This window comes from Vipera ursinii, assembly GCF_947247035.1.
Source record: "Vipera ursinii genome assembly, chromosome: 11".
Lineage (NCBI taxonomy): Eukaryota > Metazoa > Chordata > Lepidosauria > Squamata > Viperidae > Vipera > Vipera ursinii.
The window spans coordinates 4,778,247-4,800,557 of record NC_139524.1 but is presented as its reverse complement, the minus strand read 5'-3'; the positions used below and the strand labels follow the sequence as shown (position 1 = coordinate 4,800,557).

The 22,311-nt window shown below is 39.6% G+C and overlaps 1 protein-coding gene across 3 annotated transcripts in view; it reads right to left on the bottom strand.

The window, feature by feature from the left end:
- DENND4A (DENN domain containing 4A) overlaps positions 1–20,859 on the bottom strand; it is an 83,389-nt gene extending 62,530 nt beyond the window's left edge. For all 3 annotated transcript variants that reach the window (XM_083370994.1, XM_083370995.1, XM_083370996.1), the window contains exons 1-4: positions 20,755–20,859; positions 9,138–9,467; positions 7,227–7,476; positions 4,628–4,697 (exon numbers count right to left, since the gene is read on the bottom strand). In XM_083370994.1, coding sequence (XP_083227120.1) covers positions 4,628–4,697; positions 7,227–7,476; positions 9,138–9,445 — 628 coding nt within the window. In that variant the 5' untranslated portion in view covers positions 9,446–9,467; positions 20,755–20,859. The remainder of the gene's footprint in view (positions 1–4,627; positions 4,698–7,226; positions 7,477–9,137; positions 9,468–20,754) is intronic.
- Between the last annotated feature and the right edge of the window lie 1,452 nt (positions 20,860–22,311).

Sequence of the window (22,311 nt, the reverse complement as noted above, 5' to 3'; positions counted from 1 at the left end):
GACTCTTCTTTAGCTAAATTTGATTAGTTTTAACACTGATTCTATCTGCTGTGGATGAGTTTATTGTTGTGCAATCTCAGGCAGTTTGTTGCTTTGTGTTTCAGTATGCTGTGCAAAATCAGGTGGCAGGATTAATTAGCACAGTAACTGTAAAATTAAACCAAGCTTCCTGTGTGTGAACCAGCCACAAAATAACACCTTACCCGTTCCATACTAGGTATAGTTTAACCCTGCTTCTTCTGAGCATAAATAAAATCACTATGAGAATGAAATTCATGAAAAACTGAACAAGTAAGCTCAAATCCAACAGGTAATCTAACTCAAAAATTACTGACTCAGAAATATTCATTTGTGTTTAAAATATTTTAAATCGAACACTGTGTAGACGTTTGGAGACATCTTCCACTAGAGCAAATGAGGAAAATTCAAAGTTCAAAATGGCTCAATTTCCCATTGCTTATTTATTCACTACAAATAGTCCTCAACTTACGACCACAATTGAGTCCAAAATTTATGTCGTTAAGTGAGACATTTGTTAAGTGAGTTTTGCAAGGTGAATCTGGCTTCCCCATTGACTTTGCTTGCCAGAAGATTGGAAAAGCTGTTCACTTGATCCTAGGATACCGCAACCATCATAAATATGAACCAATTGACAAGCGTCCAAATTTTCATCACGTGACCGCAGGGATGCTGCAATGGTCGTAAGTGTGAAAAATGGTCATAAGTCACTTTTTCAGTGCCGTTGTAACTTTGAATAGTCACTGAATGAACTGTTGTAAGTGGAGCATTATCTGTATTCATAGTTCTCAAGGCAGTCTTTTAAATTATGTCATCTTCAGCGCCAGAACAGATCTTTAGCTGAAGCCACCATGGGCCGTATTTATCTTATTACACAAATATGTATGCCACCTGATTCACTGATACAGGATGCAATTACAGCATCCTTGGCAAATGACATTCTTGCATTTGTCTCAACACTTCCTGTGTTGAAGGGGGTCCTCAGGCATTCGGCTCCAGTCTTAAATATCTGAGCAAAGATGGTGTGTCTCCTAAGCTATAACTGGAAGTTTGGTGGATTAAGTTTAATAATGCCATTGCTATCCACTACCTCTCATCCTGTCCTCAGAATAAGCAGTAAATGAATCTGTTCCAGCTTCTGCATGTCATCCCTTCAGATGGATGAAGACAGCTATAATGTCTCCCCTTTGGCTTTCCTGATCCAGATTGTAATACATTCAAATCTGTTTCCTAGTCTTCATGTTGGTTTCAAACACTCATTTTTCTAACTGGCTTTCTCTTGGCTGCATTTTGGTTTCCAGATGGTCTTCTAGAGGTTAAGACCAGAATCAGAGCATCATGAGCCAGAGTGGCATGGTGATTTGACTGCAGTATTGCAGGCTGACTCTGCCCACTGCCAGGAGTTTGATTCTGACCGGCTCAAGATTGACTCAGCCTTCCATCCTTCTGAGGTTGGTAAAATGAAAACCCAGATTGTTGGGGGCAAGATGCTGACACTGCAAACCAAAGCACTATCGAGCGGTATATAAGTCTAAGTGCTATTGCTATCATCCAATTGGAACTATAATTTCTCATGAACTGGAGGTAATGCTTCATGATTTCTTTCTCATTAATTGGACATTATGCCAAGCAGCCTAAGATTGCGTGAGTTTTGTTGGTATCTGCATCATACTGCTGGCTTATGTTCAGTGTAATTGTCTAGGGCTCCTAAATGTTTTTTTACACGTCAAGACAAATACTATCCTTCTGGCAAGCTGAGTTTCTTCCACCCCTTTGATGTCCTCTGATTTATTTATTCCTTTTGTTTCCGAATTTGTTTAGCCTACATTCATAGCACTCAAAAGGTTTTTAAAAACCACCAACTCTTTTTTAAAAAAAGGAATAACTTTTTAAAAATTATTGTGGACATCACAACTGTGACCATGGTAGATGTCATGTACATATATCTCTTTAGAGGCTGATCTTTGAATAATTTATTCTAGAACTGCGCAAAGTTTCCTGCAGGCTTTCAAATCCTCGCTTATGTTATATTAATCCAGCCCAATTTCCCTTTTGGAACCAAACAGATGTAAAATAAGATTCATTTATTTGGGTTATTCACTGATGAATTGATTAATAAATGTAGGAGTAACATCTTTAGTTGCTAGTAATATATCCAAAGAGAAAAGGAGTGTAAAATAATTTGTTTTTATTCAAGATGTTGTTGAATTTGATTCAGGTTTAGTAGTTTAAGAGATTTATATCTGGATGTCTGTGTATTCATTTCATGGCTGCTACTTAATCTCTATTGTTTTGACTAGCATTATTTTTTTACACTGCTATCATTATTCTCTTAATAACAAATGTGGGTGGTAAAACGCGCATCTATTTGGCAACCAAACAGGGCCACCCAGCTGTAAGATTGTTGCTTATGTAACTATCAGATTACTAGAAATTCAAAATAAAAGAGAAAAAATGCTATTAAAATAGCCTGACAAAGAGCCCCCTCAAAAAGGTAGAAACTAAAGGTAGTCTTCGACTTACGACTTTTCGTTTAGTGACTGTTCAAAGTTACAATGGCACTGAAAAAAATGACTTATAATCAGTTCGTCTGAGGGAATCTTTCTGAATCTGTCTGGACATTCAGATCTGCAAGACAAGCACATTCAAAGCCTTTTCCTGGCTTTACTTCTACGGAAGACTCTCCTCAAAAAACTTCCCATTAGAAGATTAGACCTGGCATAAAATTATGCCAGGTCTCCAAACTTACCAACTTTTAGACTTGTGGACTTCAGCTCCCAGAATTCCTCAGCCAACATAGCTTGAAGCCTTGAAGTCCACAAAACTTAAAAACTGACAAGTTTGGGGATCCATGGATTAGATTAAAGATTAAGATTAGACCTCGCATGACCAAGTTCCCTTCTAACACTATCATTCTATCTTCTATATCTTTTTTCAATGCTATTCTTTTTTTAAAAAATGTATCTTTTAAAATATATTTTTCCTTACTTTTTATTGCAGTTGACTGCCTCAAATAATTGACTGAACCGAATGGTGGGATATCAATGGAATAAATCAAAATAGCAATTAAATAAAATCCTTGGAAAATGCAATCAGTGGAATTTTGGGTGCTGCCCTATCTCCGAATACGTGTAATATAGCTGTGTCATGTAAATCGATTTTCCCTTTGTAGTGCTCAGAGCTGCTGCATTATTCTGCTATCCAAAATATTTCGAGAAGAGAATTTACAAATTCTATGCCTGAAGTTGAGGTAGCAATTTTAAATACGGGTTGTATAAAATAGCACGGCTACTTTTACGATGCTCCTAACTTTTCCAATGAGTTCAACTCTACCAGCTCAGGAGCACAGTCAGAAAATTCAGTTTGACATTTTGCTCTGTGGATTACATACGGTACTTAAGTCTCTGAAGTATTTCAACAGACTTGTCCAGGCAGGCTCGGTAGGAAAAAAAAAAGCCTATTTCTGTGCTTGGTTGTTTGTACTTGTATGCCTCCAGAGTTTCCCAATTAAGTTTTCTTTTCTTTACTTTTTAAACTCAAGAACAGTTAACAGACACTGAAATGTCATTAGCAGAATTCCCTGGTACGTATGCTGCGGGAAGAGTAGCTCTTAAGGGCTGCCTAAACATAAATTAGGGACGTGGTGGCTCAGTGGGTTAGGATGCTGAGCTTGTCGATCAGAAGGTCGGCAGTTTGGCGGGTCGAATCCCGAGTGCCGCGTAACAGAGTAAGCGCCTGTTACTCGTCCCAGCTTCTGCCAACCTAGCAGTTTGAAAGCATGTAAAAATGCAAGTAGAAAAATAGGGACCACTCCGGTGGGAAGGTAACAGCGTTCCGTGCGCCTTTGGCGTCTAGTCATGCCGGCCACATGACCACGGAGACGTCCTCGGACAAACACTGGCTCTTCGGCTTTGAAACGGAGATGAGCACCGGCCCCTAGAGTCGGAAACGACTAGCACGCATGTGCGGGGGAACCTTTACCTTTACCTTTAAACATAAATTAGTAAGGTGACCCTTGAAATACTCCATACAGTTCTGGTCACCACAATACAAAAAAGATGCTGAGACCCTAGAAAGACTGCAGAGAAGAGCAGCCAAAATAATAAGGGATCTGGAGGCTAAATCATACAATGAACAATTGAGGAACTGGTAGGACTAGTCTAATGAAGGTGACGTGACAACACTCTTTCAATGTTTGAGGGGCTCTCCCAGAGAAGGGGACATTTGACTTATTTTTCAAAGCAGCTGAGGGTAGGACAGGAAGAAAAGGTGGAAGATCATTAATGGGAGATCCAACCTAGAACTAAGGAGAAAGTTCTTGACAACGAGAACAATTAACCTGCACCAGAAGTTGTCGCTGATTCCATTACTGGAAGTGTTCAAGACGAGATAGAGCAGTCATTTGTCTGAAATATATTACAGCCTTCTGCTTGAACAGAGGGTTGGACTAGACAACCTCCAAGGTCCCTTCCAACTGTAATTCTACGTTCTACATTCTAAGCATAAAAAAGAAATTTCTGCTCACGTGTCTTACTACATGTAATCCATAAACCCGTAACATGTATCCCCAGACCATAAATGTTTTTGAAATGAGTTTAGGATTGCTTACCTGCTTTGTATGATATGGTGTTGGTTTTTGCTACAGATTTCTTGTAACACAAGTAGGCTGCTAAGCCCCACTGTGGAAACATAACATTGGAATGAGCAAATTAACCTTCTAGGCAATGTTGAAACCAAATGCCATATCATAAAGACTTAAACCAATCTGATAACACCAGCTGTATTCAATAAAATGCTGCTTCTTTAAACCAACTTCTCTAATTACTAATGGAAGTGCTCAAAGATCATATGAAAAACTTTATTTTTTCATACTGGTAAGAGATGGCAACCTTTTTTCTTTTTATTGGATTCATACTGATTTAAACCTTTCGGAGCAATGCTTAGTTCTCTTAACTCGCAATTACTCACTCTAGGACTCCTTTTCAGCAAAAATGGCATACAATTTGGTGCTTTCTACGTAGTACTAACTTATTTCTGCTGCTAGCAACATGTCTGGGCAAACAAAACATTTACCGTATCCCATTAAACATTGCCACACAGCTAAATTCCAGCACTGAACCAGAAGTAAAGAGAAAGGGCTGCCAACAAAAACAATTTGGACACAGATTTTTAGGATGTAAAAGACATGTTTTCATGTATTATGTGCATGATAAAATGTACATTTGACCTAGCAGTTAGAGCTAAATTATAAACTTTAATAGCTAAGAGCAGGGCTTTTTTTGTCATAGAATGCTGAGAACGGAGTTCCGGCACCTTTTTTGGATGGAACCTTGTAGGGTAGGCAAGGTGGGTTGTATGACAGGTGTGAGTTCCGGCACCTTTTTCTTTTACAAAAAAAGCATCGCTCAGCAAGAGTTGTTAAGTGAGTTTTGCCCCATTGGATGACCTTTCTTGCCACAGTTGTTAAGTGAATCGCTGCAGGTGTTAAGTTAGTAACACAGTTGTTAAGTGAATCTGGCTTCCCCATTGACTTTGCGTGACAGAAAGTCGCAAAAGATGATCAAGTGACCCCGGGACACTGCAACCGTCATAAATACATGCCAGTTGCCAAGCATCTGAATTTTGATCACGTGACCATGGAGATATTGCAATGTGTGGGAAAACGGTCATAAGCCACTTTTTTCACTGCTGTTGCAACTTTGGTCACTAAATGAATGGTTGTCAGTCAAGGACTACCTGTATTTCAAAATGCTGAGTCCTGGGGGAGTCCTAGCCAGTCTTAGAATAATATGATGTACGGTACAATATAAGGGCCGGAAATCTATGGTATTTTGTAAGTTTTAATAGCAAAGGCAATCTGGAATATATAGGATACAATAAAAATAGCCTTTGAAGTCATTTCATCCCAAAAGATGAGTTCAATGAAGAGACTACAATCATGAATTTATTAGTATTATAATATCTATGTGCTTGTGTGTGTGTGTGTGTGTGTGTGTGTGTGTGTGTGTGTGTGTGTATACACACACTCTGTACTTTTGAAGATATAAATGTGGGCAGGAAGACCTACAATCACATTTTGTATTATTTCTTCTAGAAGTATCAATTTAACAGAAGTCTGCTTAGTATTTTGTAATTTTAAAATGAAATAGGCTGCTGTTTCCCTCTGTCACCATAATTTGTTCTGGTCATTCTGACTGGAACAGTATGTAAGCTTTTAGTAATTAGAAATAAATTTTACAATTTAAATATGTTGATCATGCTTCTCCTTCAGCTGTCAAAATGCACAGTTTTCTCTGTGCTTTTTTTTTTAAAGAAATGGCCTAAACCACATTTTATCGTTTAGAAACAGCCTTAAAGAATAGGGAGATAAGGAAACCCTTCAGTTTAACACATAGGAAGAGTAGCAACTTTCTATGAAAATGTTTATTTTCAAAAATAAACTGTTAGCTACCATTTTTTTACATGCGAAGAAGTCCTATGTACTTTTGATTCAACAGACTGTTTAAACAGGATATTTTGATTTTCTACCACCCAGAATATCAGAAAATAGTACAGTTTAATTCATGCCTTTAAACCAGTGAATAATTTCAGAACTGTTATGTGAATCATTAATAGTTAATACAAAGAAGATGATGAAAACCTTCAGTCACATTGAAGCTAGCAATGGGTAATTGCTCAACACTCATTTTAAAAAAAAATAATATTTGCACTTGAAATATTAGCCATGAGGGCAATATTCATGAAAAATCTCAGATAGTAAATCAGTATCAGTTACTAAATGCAAACGGGGAGAAATCAGTATGAATTCCCAGTGATACAGCAGGGTACTTCAATGTTTCTCAACCTGGGCAAGTTTAAGAGAGGTGGACTTCAACTCCCAGAATTTCCCAGCTAGCATGGCTGTCTGAGGAATTCTGGGAATTGAAGTCCACCCCTCTTAAACTTGCCCAGGTTGAGAAACACTGCTTTATGGCATTCAAGAACTGCTAAGAACAGACAACATTATAACACAAGCAAGTAAACGAGAGTAGAACATGAGTTGCTCACTCATCAAGAGCAGCATGGGAAAACCTAGCCACAACTAGCCAGAAACCCTACAATAATTCAGAGTATTAAGATGAATTAACAGACCCTCATCTATGCTACCTTATGACAAGTATTATAAATCCACCGAGGAAGAATGACTCAAAATCCAGAAAACATCTTACCATACTATTGTTCAGATTCTTGTCAACTTTACAGTAGGTGTGTGGCGGGGTTTCCCCCTTGCTTGGGATAATGATGCAGATGTCGGTGACCGCCAACGTGTTCTGGGTCATGTTCTCCAAAGCTCTTCGGTAAGTTAGGTACACTTTCTGGGACGAGGCACTGCTGCTGATATTTGCGGGGCGGCCAGAGGGGGTGGTCTGAATGATCTCACAGCCCTGTTTTAACCTCTCTTTCCCATCGTACAAAACCCTAGGCAGAAGGCAAAGGAAAGGCAAGCGCTTAGCTCTGCTGCACTACGGAGCCAATTCAACTCTGAAATAACAGCACAATTCCAGGTATCCTCTATAGGTGCTCCTCAGGTTATGACCGCAACTGCCATCAGAATCTCTTTGGCTAAGCGACCGGTTGTTAAATGAATCGTGCCCAATTTTAGGCCTTTTTGCCATGGCTGTGAAGCAAACTGATGCAGTTGTGAAGTGAACCACACAACGGTTAAGCGAATTCTGCTTCCCCCCTTAGAACTTTGTTTGTCGGAAGCCAGTTGGGAATGTTGGAAAGGGTGATCACATGAATCCGGGATGCTGCAACCCAGTGCCGGAATTCGGTAAACACCAAGTGCTGGAATTCTGATCACATGGCTGTGGGGAGGTTGAGATGGTCGGAAGTGCAGGGAGCAATCGTGAGTTAGTTTTCTCACTTCTGTTGTACCCTCAAATGGTTGCCAAACAAAAGTTGTAAGTTGAGGACTACCTGTGCAACATTTCAGTCAGAATCTGTAGCATACTCAAAACCAAATGCCGTGTGGGCATATTTGCAAATAAATAAAGTTTGTAGTAAATTCTAGTTTTGCCACCAAGCAGCATCTATAGGCCCAATGGGTTTATAATTTACACGTTACTATTGTCGTCTGAAGAAGCGAAAATCAAAAGAACAAAAATGCAGAGTATTACATCATAAGGTTCTCACTGTGGCCAATGAGGGGCCAAAGGGAAGTCCATAAATAGAGCACTCAATCTCCCTATTATGTTTCTCGGCTACAAGCACAGGTAAATAGTGGGAAACGTACTGACTCCACACCAAGAGGATTAAGCTGCCAATAACTTTCTCTTTGGTGTTGTCAAATCTCCAAATTGGTAGCCACCATTACATCTTGTGTGACAAACTCCTTTTCCTTCTCCTGATTTTCCCACTAATGGGTGTTCTGGGATGACCAGAGATTCTAATACTTTTGAGAAAGGAAGACACTCTCCTCATTATGGAATCTTTTTGATAGCCATTTTATGACTTTAATATCTTTGGTGATGTGTGGTCTTTGAATTATGCCTAATATTCTAAACAATCATCTCTACTATAAATTTGATTAGGACCTTATTAATAGTGACAGTTTTATTTATTTTTATTCCTTTCTTAACAACCTCCAGAGAGAATTTACTTGTTTCATAGCAATCAAATCCTGAGTCAGTTTTTCAATTTTTAAACAGCTGTTCGTCTGGGATGGTATAAGATCTGCCTTCGGTAAAGGGTTGGGCTAAAAGGCCTCCATGCTCCCTTCCAGCCCTGTGATTCTGTGACTCCATGGGAAGGCCCAGAGTTTCAACGGCCTTCTCTGGAGGCTTCATTTCAATAGCGATCTCAGTAGAAGTGAGTTTTGGATGCACACCCAAAAGCGGGAAAGCCTTCAACATGGCCAAATTTATCCTCCTGAAGGATGCAGCTGCTTTAAAGCTCGGAAGGCGGGTGTTTCATTCACCTGACATACAGTATGAATGGCTTATTTTAAATTCTTTGCACGGCCTATTCAAAACTCCTTCAATTTCATTCCCTACGGATGCTTTCTGCCATATGAAATGCTTCCCAATTCCTGCCAGGTTTCCCCAGAGCAATAAATTAGGAACGTAAAACTAACTTACCCGAGATCTGTAAGTGGGGGTTTATCCCTTCCTCTCCTGTAGCACATATATATTTGGGGTCCCATGAGGCTGCCATTGTTGAGATCAGCAGACAGTCCTGACGGAGTGACATCGATGCATTTGTATCCAGGAGGGACCTCTTCCCCAAGAGATTTAATAATCACCGCCACGTCTGTGATGGGTTCTTTGGGCTTTGCAAGCTTATGGCAAGCATCGTTGAAGTGAATTTCCTCCTCAAGCGGTTTGGAAATATCAGTTAATCCCGCCACCACAAAATAGTCAGCAACCCGAGATCCTCTGTCTTCCATCTTCCATTCCAGAAAGTTCTATCTGTCAAAGGATTAAAACACACACACACACACAGTGAACTTGACCATATGGAAGTATACCTTAAAACCAGCAACTTTCAAGAACTAGTACATTTTGGGGCGGGAATGACTCAGCCATGTTCAGTTTTATGTAAAACAGACGTCTCCTTCCCCTCACAATGGAATGAAAATACACTTAGATTTCAATATTTGGTTATACACCCGTTCCGGATTCATTATATAAAGCCCAGATATGTTAATATATCAACAGACTATAAGCAAAAAGGGCTCGTCTAGTTGTAAACTCAAAACACTCACATACTAGGCACATATAGGGGTGGTGGGTTTTTTTTTGGCAATAATAACAGAATTACTTATCAGGATATTCACTTTTCAGCTAACCATCGTGTACATCAGTGTTTCTCAATCTGGTCAACTTTAAGAGGCGTGAACTTCAACTCCCAGAATTCCCCAGCCAGCATAGGGGAGCTGAAGCCCACGCCTCTTAAAACTTGACACGGCTGAGAAACATTGGTACACAAAACACCATGTTGTATTATATACCGTACAAAACACAACACCAACATCATTTTAAGCAACTTATTGTTCTGGAAACTTTAAGTGAAATTATAGCCTCAACCCTCAAAAGCAATTTGTGCCGACAAAATGGAACTTCAATTATTTTTTTTCAAAGACAATAGGGGCTGGGTAAGCAAATGCTTGTTAACAGTTTAAATAATGCAATCCAGATTAGCCCTCTTCCTAGTCTCCCTGACCCCCACACATTATTTTGTAACAGTGGGTAAAAGGAGAATTAAGAAAATAACTGTTTACACCGCAGAAATATTAAGTACAGAATGACAAATCTAACTAATAATTTAAAAAGAAAAAAAGGGATATGCTAAATATATATTCTAATTTTTTTCTCCAGTAGCTCAAAGCACCTGGAGAAAAAATATGAATTTAAAGCTTACTTGGAAAGAAGATTAGCTTTAGACAATTGATATAAATTGTTTTATTTGCGATTGCTTTTATTGGGTATTAGATTGAAAAGTATTATTTTGTATTTGAATAATCATTGATATGATACGATATGATATATGTTTGGAGTTTATCTATATGAGTTAAAGCTCGATAGTCTAAATAATTCAGGATTGTTTGCGTAAGTTAGATTATGATTGTTTGTATTTTTATACCCTGTACTCTGCTCTGGGAAGTGGGGGGGAAGGGGAGGGGGTTGGGGAGGGTTGGGGACGGGGAGGGTTGGGGACGGGAGGGTTGGGGACGGGGAAGAGGGTGGGAGGGGAGGGGGTTGGGAGGGGTTTTTTTCTTTTTTTGTTTGTTAAAGATAAAATGTATTGTAAAACTTTTTAATAAAAAAAGAATAAAACAGAACAACAGATTGGAAGGAACCTTGGAGGTCTTCTAGTCCAAAACACTGGTCAAACAGAAGATCTTATTCCATTCTGGGCAAATCTTTTCTTAAAAACCAATGGAGCACCCCCAACTTCAAGATATAAAGTGTTCCGCCGGTTAATTGTCCTCCAGTCCCAGAAAAAGGTCTCCTTTGTTCCAGGTTGCTTCTCTCCTTGATTAGTTCTTGCCTTCAGGTGTTTTGGAAAATAAACTGACTCCCTCTCCTCCTCGTGGAAGCCTCTCACATACTGGAGTACTGCTGTCAGGTCAACCCTGGTCCTTCTTTCATCTCAACTGGCCGTACTCAGTTCTTGCAACCGTTCTTTATATGTTTTAGCCTCCAGGCCTTTAATCATCTTAGTTGCTCTTCTCTGCACTTTTTATTTATTTTACGGAGTTGATGTTCTCATCAAGTCTATTCATGAGGCTGATACAGTAGTTAGAGCCTTATTTACCAATTCAGCTTCAACCTAGACAATAACAGAGTTGGAAGGGACCTTAGAGGTCTTCTAGTCCAATCCCTTACTTGAGCAGAAAACCTTACACCATTCCAGACAAATGGCTGTCCAATCTCTTCCTAGAAATCCTCCTTATTATACTGTATGCATTCATTCCTTCCACTTTGCCTTTAACGTACCATTGCCATTGACATTTTATCCCACAGCTGTCATCAAATAATTGGGGATACATATAAGCATGTGTGCATGCGTGCACAAAAACACACACACAGACACAGACACACACACGAGTAAGATGGGTGCCACTGATTCCCATGACAGCCTCTAAAACCTACACCCACAAACCTATTGAGTACATATCCTTCCATCTTGCTGCTATCAACTGTCTTCCCCTCTCTGCCTACTTTATTTAGAAAAAGAGAATTCTTCCTTTTTATCCGCAGCTTAAGCAAAGAGAGAAAACCAGGCTAAAGGCTTTCTCCCCCCCCCCCCCACTGAACATTGCTGATTCACTAAGTATTCAAGTCTTTAATCCCACATTAAGGATAAAAGAATTAGAATGAAGGCAAAACGGCTCTAAGGGAGAAAGAAAATAAAAAAGGATGGAGCAATGACTTTTCAATCACTGCTTCTTCACTATGAAAGCCCCACAGCTGATATCACAGTCTGTAAAAATAAAATAAATTTCAAAACAGCATTTGGCTTTCTTTAGTCTCGGGTTTGCCTCTACCTTATAACAGCACAATTGAGCTGGCAATTCTGACTTTGAAGCCAATCCCTTATCGCTAGGGATGGAGGCTTCTACTCTTACCTGAGGCTCAGTTATCCCTAAGGGGAGGGGAGGGATCTCCAGGGGTAAGGAAGAAGAAAGGTGAAAGCAAAAGGCAGCTCCTCTCCTTTTCTCAAAGCTTACTGGAAAGCAGAAAACTCCCAGCTCCTGATTGGCTCCTCAGCATTTAGGTTTCCTGGGCTTCTATTGTCTCTGCCCGTCTCCTGGATCCAAAAATCAGTCCACTGTTCTTCAGATGTATCGGAACTGCAACTCTTCCAACCGGGCCTCCAAACCAGCAATAAATCAGTACAAATGAACCAGCTGATATTGCTTCACAGGTTCCAAGAACTAAGCCTCGATACAGTCAACCCTTATTTTTAAATGATGGCCTGCCAACCTTCTAGGGAAGTCAGGGTGACATGCGTAGCTGTCACTCACCACTTTCACTTCCCCCTGGTTCTCAAAGGGTGTAAAGAAAGGACAAGAACTAAGGGAGGCCCCAGGTTGCCTAATGATTAAAGGGGTCCGAGGGGAAACATTTCCGTCACTCGGTTGGGCAATGCTGAAGAACCTCTCTGTCCTCTTGTAGGACACTTCCTTCCCATTTTGGACTTCCTATTCATCACTAAACACCAAGAAGAGCCTATCGGAGCAGTGAAGTTACATTCTTTAAACAGCCAATCATTCCGGGAGTCAAGCTGGCTGGAAGAACATATTCCACTTCTAAGACTAGACTGAGAAAGCCGTCACAGATAAAGAGGAAAACATCTACCGTTAAAGCCAAGTTTATCAATAAATAACGTTCATTGCTTTGAGCAGGATAAGAAGCAACGGATGGAAACTAATCAAGGAGCGATCCAACCTACAACTAAGGAGAAATTTCCTGACAGTGAGAACAATTAATCAGTAGAACAGGTTGCCTTCAGATCTTGTGGGGCGCTCCATTCCTGGAGGTTTTTAGACTGGACACCATTTATCTCAAAAGGTAGAAGGTCCTCTGCTTGAGCTAGGGCTTGGACTAGAAGACCTCCAAGGTCCCTTCCAACTTTGTTATAATCTTATTATTCTGATTCAGAAGAGAGATAAGCACAAAAAAGCCGGCTATTGTTGGTTCTTTCAGCTGCATCTTTGCAGTCACAGCTTCATTAAAAAAAAATATCATAAAGATAATTCCTCTGTGTGTGGGAAGGGAGATATTCAATGGAACTTCCAATGATGACGATGACATCCCATCACGCCTACATCATCTCTCTCCATGACTACTGAAAAGTGGCTATGTTGTTTCACCCCCACTGATATGGCACTTCCCCCCACACACACACACACTCCCCATAATTCTGGTAAAAACACTCAGAATTGCCAGCTCAATTGTGCTGATAAAATAAGAGAAAGACATAAAATATTTATAGGGTGATCCAAACGACACAAACGCAGACCGGTCTCAAAAAAAGACAAAGCAGTTTATATCTAAGGATGACCTGCATCCTCACAGGGAAGAACTGGTTTCCCCTTGCTTAATCCCTGAAAGCTGATGCTATTTCATCATACAGGCTAATCTAATTGATTTAAAGGAGGATTCGGAGAGTTTTTTTAATTGAAACAGAGGAACGAGATTTCAGATTCTTTCTCCCAGATGCAATGACTCCCTTGAAAACGTGGCTTCTGTTGCAATGGAGGTTGAGCATTTATTTAAAGCCAGCTCTCTGGCAGAAAAGAAAAGAGAGATGACTCATCCGAGTTCAACAGAGAAGCTTCTTCCATCCCCTCTGTACACAACAAGTAAATCCTCCATCGAAAGGGTTAATTCTCAAAAAACAAGGATTTCAGCAAACTGCAGATCCTATAACCCTTATTTAACAACTCTCCCCTTGAAACAATGTAACAATATCCCTTTAACCTAGGCTAATTGTTGCAATTATTAAAAAGAAGAAAGCATAGCATTCTTGTTTTTCAAAATTATCATTGTCTCTAATCCTAGCCATTTCACACTTTTAGACAGACAAAGAAATGTTTTCCTACCTCTCAGCAGAAGATTGGAAGCATCCTGCAAAAGCCCATTCTCGAGCAGAAGATTCAAAGTTTGGTGGGAAAAAATAAAACCCAGTAATGGTTACATCATAGCCTCCTGCTATGTCAGACAACAATTGCCTAATAACTGCACATTTCGCTTCTGAGAAATTAAAGCGGTATATGTAAAACAATGATTACATAAAAGATACCTTTTGATGACAATTTACTTGGTTGTGCAATTCCTTTTGGCTTTCTTCTTCTGAAAAGCATATTTCCAACACTGAACATAATGGGAAAAATCCATGTTCCATTTGTTATCCTAAGGCACAATGGATTTTAACTAACCAGAATTTCTTGCCAAGCCGATTAGTTCATTAGCTTTCTGTCCTATGCCTTTTTGAAGAACCTCGGAAAATTAAGGAGTCCCCCACTTTTATTGCTGGGGAGATAGGTAGGCTTAGCCAAACAAAGAGAAGGCTTAGGGAAGACCTCATAGCCGTCTTCCGATATTTGAGGAGCTGTCACAGTGAAAAGGGGGTCAACCTATTTTCCAAAGCACCAGAAGGCGAGACAAGAGGCAATGGTTAGAAAATAATCAAGAAGAGAAGCAATCTTGAACTAAGGAGAAATTTCCTGATAGTGAGAACTATTACTCCATGTAACAGCTTGCCCTCAGAAGTTGTGGGTGCTCCATCACTAGAGGTCTTCAAGGAAAGATTGAACAATCATTTACCCAGGATGGAATGAGGATTCCTGCCTTGGCAAGGGGTTAAACCAAGATCCCTACGATTCTATTTCTATTTCATTTACACGTAGAGTAGCAACCTACATAGCTGCCTGGTTCAGGAAGTAGACAGCCACTTAATATTCACACATAAGGAATTACATAGATGAATGAATAATAGCATGTTAGCAATGTAATTAAACACTTCAAAATACATTGTTGGTTATTGTATCAACTGGCCTTAAACCCCAACACTGTTTTTTTTCCTTCTGTCCAATCCTGTCTGATTATCAGACACAAAATAATAGGATTATCTAAGACAGAAGAGCAGTTCTTTCAACTGGCTTATCCCATTTTTTTCTTCTTTTTATTTGGTCAACATGAATTCAAAGCAGCATATCCTAACCTCTGTGGGATGAGGGACATTCCAAATTTAAATTCTAATTTCTTTCCCTTCCAGTTGACAAGCAGAATACAATAACTACACATATCAACACTTGTCTTTTTTCAAAGCAAGCCATAACTCATTGGCAACAAGTCTGGGCTACAATATCATCTTCCTTTGTGCCACAACCTAACAACCATCTCATTCAGTAAACCACACCAACATGTCTGTCAACCGGTTCAGCCATATGAACCGATTGGCCAATAAATCTATATCTTCAGAAGATTTAAATGTTACGAAGTAGAAGAATAAATTTTATCAACGTGGAAAGTAGATTACAAGAAAGAAAATCTTTGCTGCCCTTGATATATTTTCATTTTGCCTGCTGGAAAGGCTGTACTCTTCTTTTTCCTATAAATAAATCTGGTTCTACATTTCAGCGCAGAAGCCCCAAGGAAAGCTTTCATTATTCAGTTAACTTTGCCAGAACACTACCAGTGTCAAGTCATAGCTTCATATCACTTCCATCCCAAACCCTGTTATCACAATTGTACTCTTTTTTTGTAGCCTTGCTTTTGTATCTGACCTTACAACTGAGTAGCTTAGTTGCTCCCCTGAAGAAGATGAAGTGGAATCAAAGGCGCCACTTGCTGGCATCTATTCCGCAGCAAAAATTAAAACATTTCCCATAGATGATTGAAGAAAATGAGCCACAAAGTCCTAAGTCTTTATTTCGAAGAGATACTGTTACAACTTAGAGTCAACATAGGTAATTAGATACTACCACTTTATAATGCCTTAGTAAGACCACACTTGGAATACTGCATCCAGTTTTGGCTACCACAATATAAAAAGATGTAGACACTCTGGAAAGAGTCCAGAGAAGAGCAACAAAGATGACTGGAGGGCTGAAGGCTAAAATGTATGAAGAACGGTTGCAGGAATTGGGTATGTCTAGTTTACTGAAAATAAAAACAAGGGGGGACATGATAGCGGTGTTCCAGTATTTGAGGGGCTGTCACAAAGAAGAGGTGGGGTCAACTTATTTTCCAAAGGATCAGAAGGCAAGACAAGAAGAGATGGATAGAAATTGAACAAAGAAAGAAGCAACCTAGAATTAAGGAGAAACTTCCTGGGACCGACAACAATCAACCAGTGGAACAGCTTGCCTCCAGATATCGTGGGTGCTCCATTACTGGAGGTTTTTAAGAAGAGACTGGACAGCCGTAACATGCAAGAGCCCAGTTCCATTACTGAAGTCAATCGCTCCCAGGATTATATCCCTGCATTTTAATAACTGAGAAAAAATGAAAAATAAAAAAATGGATAGCAGAAAGGTAGGACTAAATGTGAAATGTAATGCTTTTTTTTAAAAAAACTATCCAACGCATCATTTGACTAATTGGCTCTCTTCAAACATTAAATTCCAGAGTGAAATACATACCGCCCACCCACTCAACATTTCCAGAATACACATGAAACATAAATCTTGATTGGGGTTGTGTCCAAGACACATTTGTGCATTTTTTTAAAAATAGAACACGAGATTAGCAGGGTTCCAAAAGGCACTGCCATAATTAACAAGCTGTTAAGTGTTATTAGTATCTGGCCTGCTGATTTTTCTGGTTATTAAAGAAGGGATAACCATAAAAATCTCATAGCCTCTACAGTTTACAATGCTGCTCTGTTAGAGGAAAAATACTAATCATTCTGTTTTGAAGTAACCAATATTATGTAGACAAGGGAGAGCATCAAGAGCTGGCACAGATAATGGCCTCAGTAGGCACATTCTGGGTCCTATTAAAGGCAGCAAAGTGGAAAATGGGCCAATTTATGCATGTACATTTTCCTATCTTTTCAGTCATCTCAACTGGATGCAAGAGGAACATTATGATGAATTAGGGATTCATTAAAAGGGTGGGTAGCGTTTGATTTTTCATCTCCGCTAGCAAACTGAGTTGAGCCACTCTGAATGATGCTTATCCAATCCACCCTAGATATCAGTTTTATACAGTTCCAACTGAATTTCAGGCCTACTGAGCAAAAACGTCAAAAATTTCTTTCCTCACTCTATGCAGTGAAACTTTTCGCCACGTTTGTGGTGCTGCAAGGCTGCAAGAGTGCATGTCAAAATCAATGTCAACAAATGATCTGTAGGTGTAATCACTACCTCCACTCTTCCTGAATTTTGTTTGAGACTCTGATGATACATAGACATCTTTAAAAACAACAACAATGAAAGCTTCCCAAACAAAGCTAAATCCAAATAAAAATTTGTTCTTATGACCCAGAAATCCATGACTGTTATAATGCAGAAAGATATTAATACAGTTCCTGATCTTGGATGAATAACAAACACCAAAGCACCTAACCATTTCTAACATGAATTTTGAAGATGTTTATCTAGTATATTTCCTCTAAATGTCAAACACTAAAAAAGAAAATCTAAAGGAAAGTTACTGTATCCATTGGAAACCAGAAAATGAAGGGGTGGGGGGGTGGAACGACTCTTCCAAACAAATCTGAGGCATCTAATTTTAGGTAGAAGTTTAACACACATTAAATTGCAGCATATAAACCATCCTCATTCACAGAGAAAACGAGGGAGTTAGACCGAACAATCATTTTTGTGTTTCGTGGGAGACTGGTGAAAAAGGTGACAACTGGGGTCCCCCAGGAAGCTCCAAGTTGTTCCAAAGCTCTGGACAATACCCTCCCCTTCATTACATTGGCCATTCCTATCATGCCTTCTAATACTGACACCTGATGTTCCAATCTTTATTATGGTCATAGATCAGCATAGACCCTTGATGCTGAAATTCTGAAAAGTATTTGCAAATAATAGTGTTATTAATCTGCTTCCTCCAAATTTTCCAGTATTTCCCCAATAAAAGCATTTTTCTACGCCCGAGCTTTGCCTTGCGTAACTCCCTCTCAACACTCCATCTTTACCAAATAGTATCCTTCCTTCCAACACAAATTCAATTAGTAGACAAATAGCTTCTCCCCCTACATATTCTCAAATTTAGAAATGATCTCCAAAAAACAAAATCCTTTTGAATCTGAAAGTTCACGCACTATCTGGTTGATCTTACAGAATTAGGATTCCGTTTCTCCTGTGAATGTGTTTATAAAAGACCAACAGAATTACCTAATGCTATAAATATAGCCATTCCCAATTGCCTAAGCGTGTCATTGCACTGTTCACACAATTATAGCAACTCCATCAGTTAAGCCCCCAACTCTATTTTCCAATAGCAAACTTCCAGGTATCGGATTACTAGTCCTATGTAAGTTACCTCAAAGACAAAGAAATAAACTTTTAAAAAAATAATCATCCTAAAAGGCAGTCTGGAAACACCACCGCTACTACCAGTAATAATCCCGTACTAAAAATACTATCAAAGAAAATCTTTTTCTACCTCTGCTTCAATACTGGGTAATAAAAAATCAAGCGTATTTATTTCTAGTTCAATGCAAAACAAGAACTGCTTACCTAATTTTCAGGTCTGAAGGCAGAGTAATTTAAGCATTTATGCTATAAATCCCAAGAAAGTTAAGGATTCTTCTTGTATACAGCAAAATGTCAATATTCTAAAGCTGTTTTTATTTTCCTTTACTGAAGCATGTGAATCTTCCGCTTCTTTACTGTACGAACAGAAGACTCACGCCCTTCAATATAAATGAAATGGGATATACACAGTAAACATTTCATTATCATTCTACGTACAAGGAATGGGATAGATGCAGCCAACCTATAATTATAATTCTACATAAATGGAACCGGATATATACTGGGGCTGTTATGTTTACATGAAATAGGAACGCATATTGCATTTAGTAAAAAAAAAGCAAAGCTGGCATTTTCTTCCAAATCATTTCTCTTTGAAAGGGCAAGAGGGCTCTTAGATTGGAGGACAATAAAATAAAAGAGGCAAACCAGCTTTCCTGACTAATTGTTGGATGTGGGGAGAGAGGGGAAGGGAGGAAGGGTCTAAAATACAGGTTGAGTTTCTTGGGGGGGGAACTCTGCCCACAGACAGGCATCCCTTGTAACAACTGCCCCGTGTCTGACTTAAAATGCCTGACAAAAGGAGAATTTAAGATAGGTATACTGAGATGGAGAAAGCTGGAAGAGGCAACCTGGAGCCACTCTGTGATGGGAGAGTGGACGGAGTCAGAAGAACATAACATCTTCCACCACCACGTAGGATACCCTTGATCGTAACATCTCCCACCACCATGGAGGGTATCCTTGTATTTCTAGGCTTTTCAAAAAGAAACCGGATAGTCAATCTGTCCGGGATGGAATATTTTTTTTCCCTCCTTTCCTTGGGCAGGAGGTTGGACTAAATGACCTCCAAGGTCTCCTTTGATTCTATGTCTCAACAGAACATTAGGAGAGGGGGGGTTCCACATAGCTTTCCTCTTGTGGGCAACTCCAAAAAGGGAAAACCCGCCCCCCCTTTTTATCACTGCCCCCCCCACTCTCTCCCAGGACTTCTTCCTCGCTGCCCTCCTGGGGGGGGGGACGGACCCGAATGAATGAAGCCAGCCCCCATCATCCACTCCTAGCCCCGGTTTCTCCGGCTGGGCTACCCCAAGGCTCTGGATCGGGCACCCTCCAGGTCCTTGTTTGCCCCCAGAGACGGGGCAGTGCCAACCCTGGGCAAAGGCTCCAGCATGGCAGGGAAGCAGGGGGAGGCTGAGAAAACTGCTCTCCCGCCCCCCCCCCTCCCAAAGGACCATCCTAACCATCGCTATCCCAGTACTGGTGACCTCGAAAGCCATAATTAAGAAGAACAATCATTTTATTTAGATAGATAGATAGATAGATAGATAGATAGATAGATAGATAGATAGATAGATAGATAGATAGATGATAGATAGATGATAGATAGATAGATAGATAGATAGATAGATAGATGATAGATAGATAGATAGATAGATAGATAGGTAGATCGATAGATGATAGATAGATAGATAGATAGATAGATAGATGATAGATAGATAGATAGATAGATAGGTAGATCGATAGATGACAGATAGATAGATAGATAGATAGATAGATAGATAGATAGATAGATAGATTTATATACCGCCCTTTCCCGAAGGACTCAGGGCGGTTTACAGGGCATTTAAAAGGAAGTCAATACAAACGTTAAAACAAATTAAAAAAGATTAAATAGAACCCTGAGAAAATTAAAACCCAGTTAAAATTAAGATTAAAAAAAAATTCTCAGCCTGGGCCAGAGAGCTCGAAGAGCCAGGTCTTCAATAATTGCCAATTGTTGCTGGGTCCGGGAGCAGCAGCCAACAGCATCCCTAAAGCGAGGAAGGCTCTGCATCCCAGGCGGACCCCCGGCTCTGCCGCCCGCCGTGACCCGCCCCTCCCGTCCAGAAAAGGGGGAGGGTCGCCGCCCCCTCGCTGTCAAGAGACCTCGGGGGGGGGCTTCAGCGCCCCCTTCCCCGGGGACCCCCGTCGCTACTCCCTCCGGCCGGCAGGGAGCCGGCTGCCCTCCCTTCCCTGCGCGCCCCGCTCACCTGAGGCGCAGGAGGAGGCCCGTCACGGCGCCGGCAGCGGCGGCCTCCCGTCAGACGCGGCCCCGCCAGCAGCGGCCAGCGAGCCTCGCGCCCCGCCGGGCAGCCGCGCGCCCGACGCCATCTTGGCCGAGGGGGAGGAGGCGCGCGCGCGGAGGGGGCGGAGCCACGGTTGTCCTGGAAACGAGCCCGCCGGAGGAGGTGGGCGCCCCTCAGTTATGATGGGGGGGCGCATCCCCCCCAGAAGTAATTCATCACCAACAAAGGAGAATATTTTTAGCTCGGGGTTGGAATGAGGGGTCCTCGGTGTTCTCTGAGCTGGGTGGTTTTCTTGCAGACGTTTCATGACCCCAAAAAGGTAACACAGAGTAGAATAGAATAGAATAGAATAGAATAGAATAGAATAGAATAGAATAGAATAGAATAGAATAGAATAGAATAGAATAGAATAGAATAGAATAGAAAATATGGAATGAAAGAATAGAATAGAATAGAATAGAATAGAATAGAATAGAATAGAATAGAATAGAATAGAATAGAAAATATGGAATGAAAGAATAGAATAGAATAGAATAGAATAGAATAGAATAGAATAGAATAGAATAGAATAGAATAGAATAGAATAGAATAGAATAGAATAGAATAGAAAATATGGAATGAAATAGGATAGGATAGGATAGGATAGGATAGGATAGGATAGGATAGGATAGGATAGGATAGAAAATATGGAATAGCATAGAAGAATAGAATAGAATAGAATAGAATAGAATTGAAAATATGGAATGGAATAGAATAGAATAGAATAGAATAGAATAGAATAGAATAGAATAGAATAGAATAGAAAATATGGAATGAAATAGAAATAGAATAGAATAGAAAATATGGAATGAAATAGGATAGGATAGGATAGGATAGGATACGATAGGATACGATAGGATAGAAAATATGGAATTGCATAGAAGAATAGAATAGAATAGAATAGAATAGAATAGAATAGAATAGAATAGAATAGAATAGAATAGAATAGAAAATATGGAATGGAATAGAATAGAATAGAATAGAATAGAATAGAATAGAATAGAATAGAATAGAAAATATGGAATGAAATAGAAATAGAATAGAATAGAAAATATGGAATGAAATAGGATAGGATAGGATAGGATATGATAGGATACGATAGGATACGATAGGATAGAAAATATGGAATTGCATAGAAGAATAGAATAGAATAGAATAGAATAGAATAGAATAGAATAGAATAGAATAGAATAGAATAGAATAGAAAATATGGAATGGAATAGAATAGAATAGAATAGAATAGAATAGAATAGAATAGAATAGAAAATATGGAATAAAATAGAAATAGAATAGAATAGAAAATATGGAATGAAATAGGATAGGATACGATAGGATACGATAGGATAGAAAATATGGAATAGCATAGAAGAATAGAATAGAATAGAATAGAATAGAATAGAATAGAATAGAATAGAATAGAATAGAATAGAATAGAATAGAAAATATGGAATGGAATAGAATAGAATAGAATAGAATAGAATA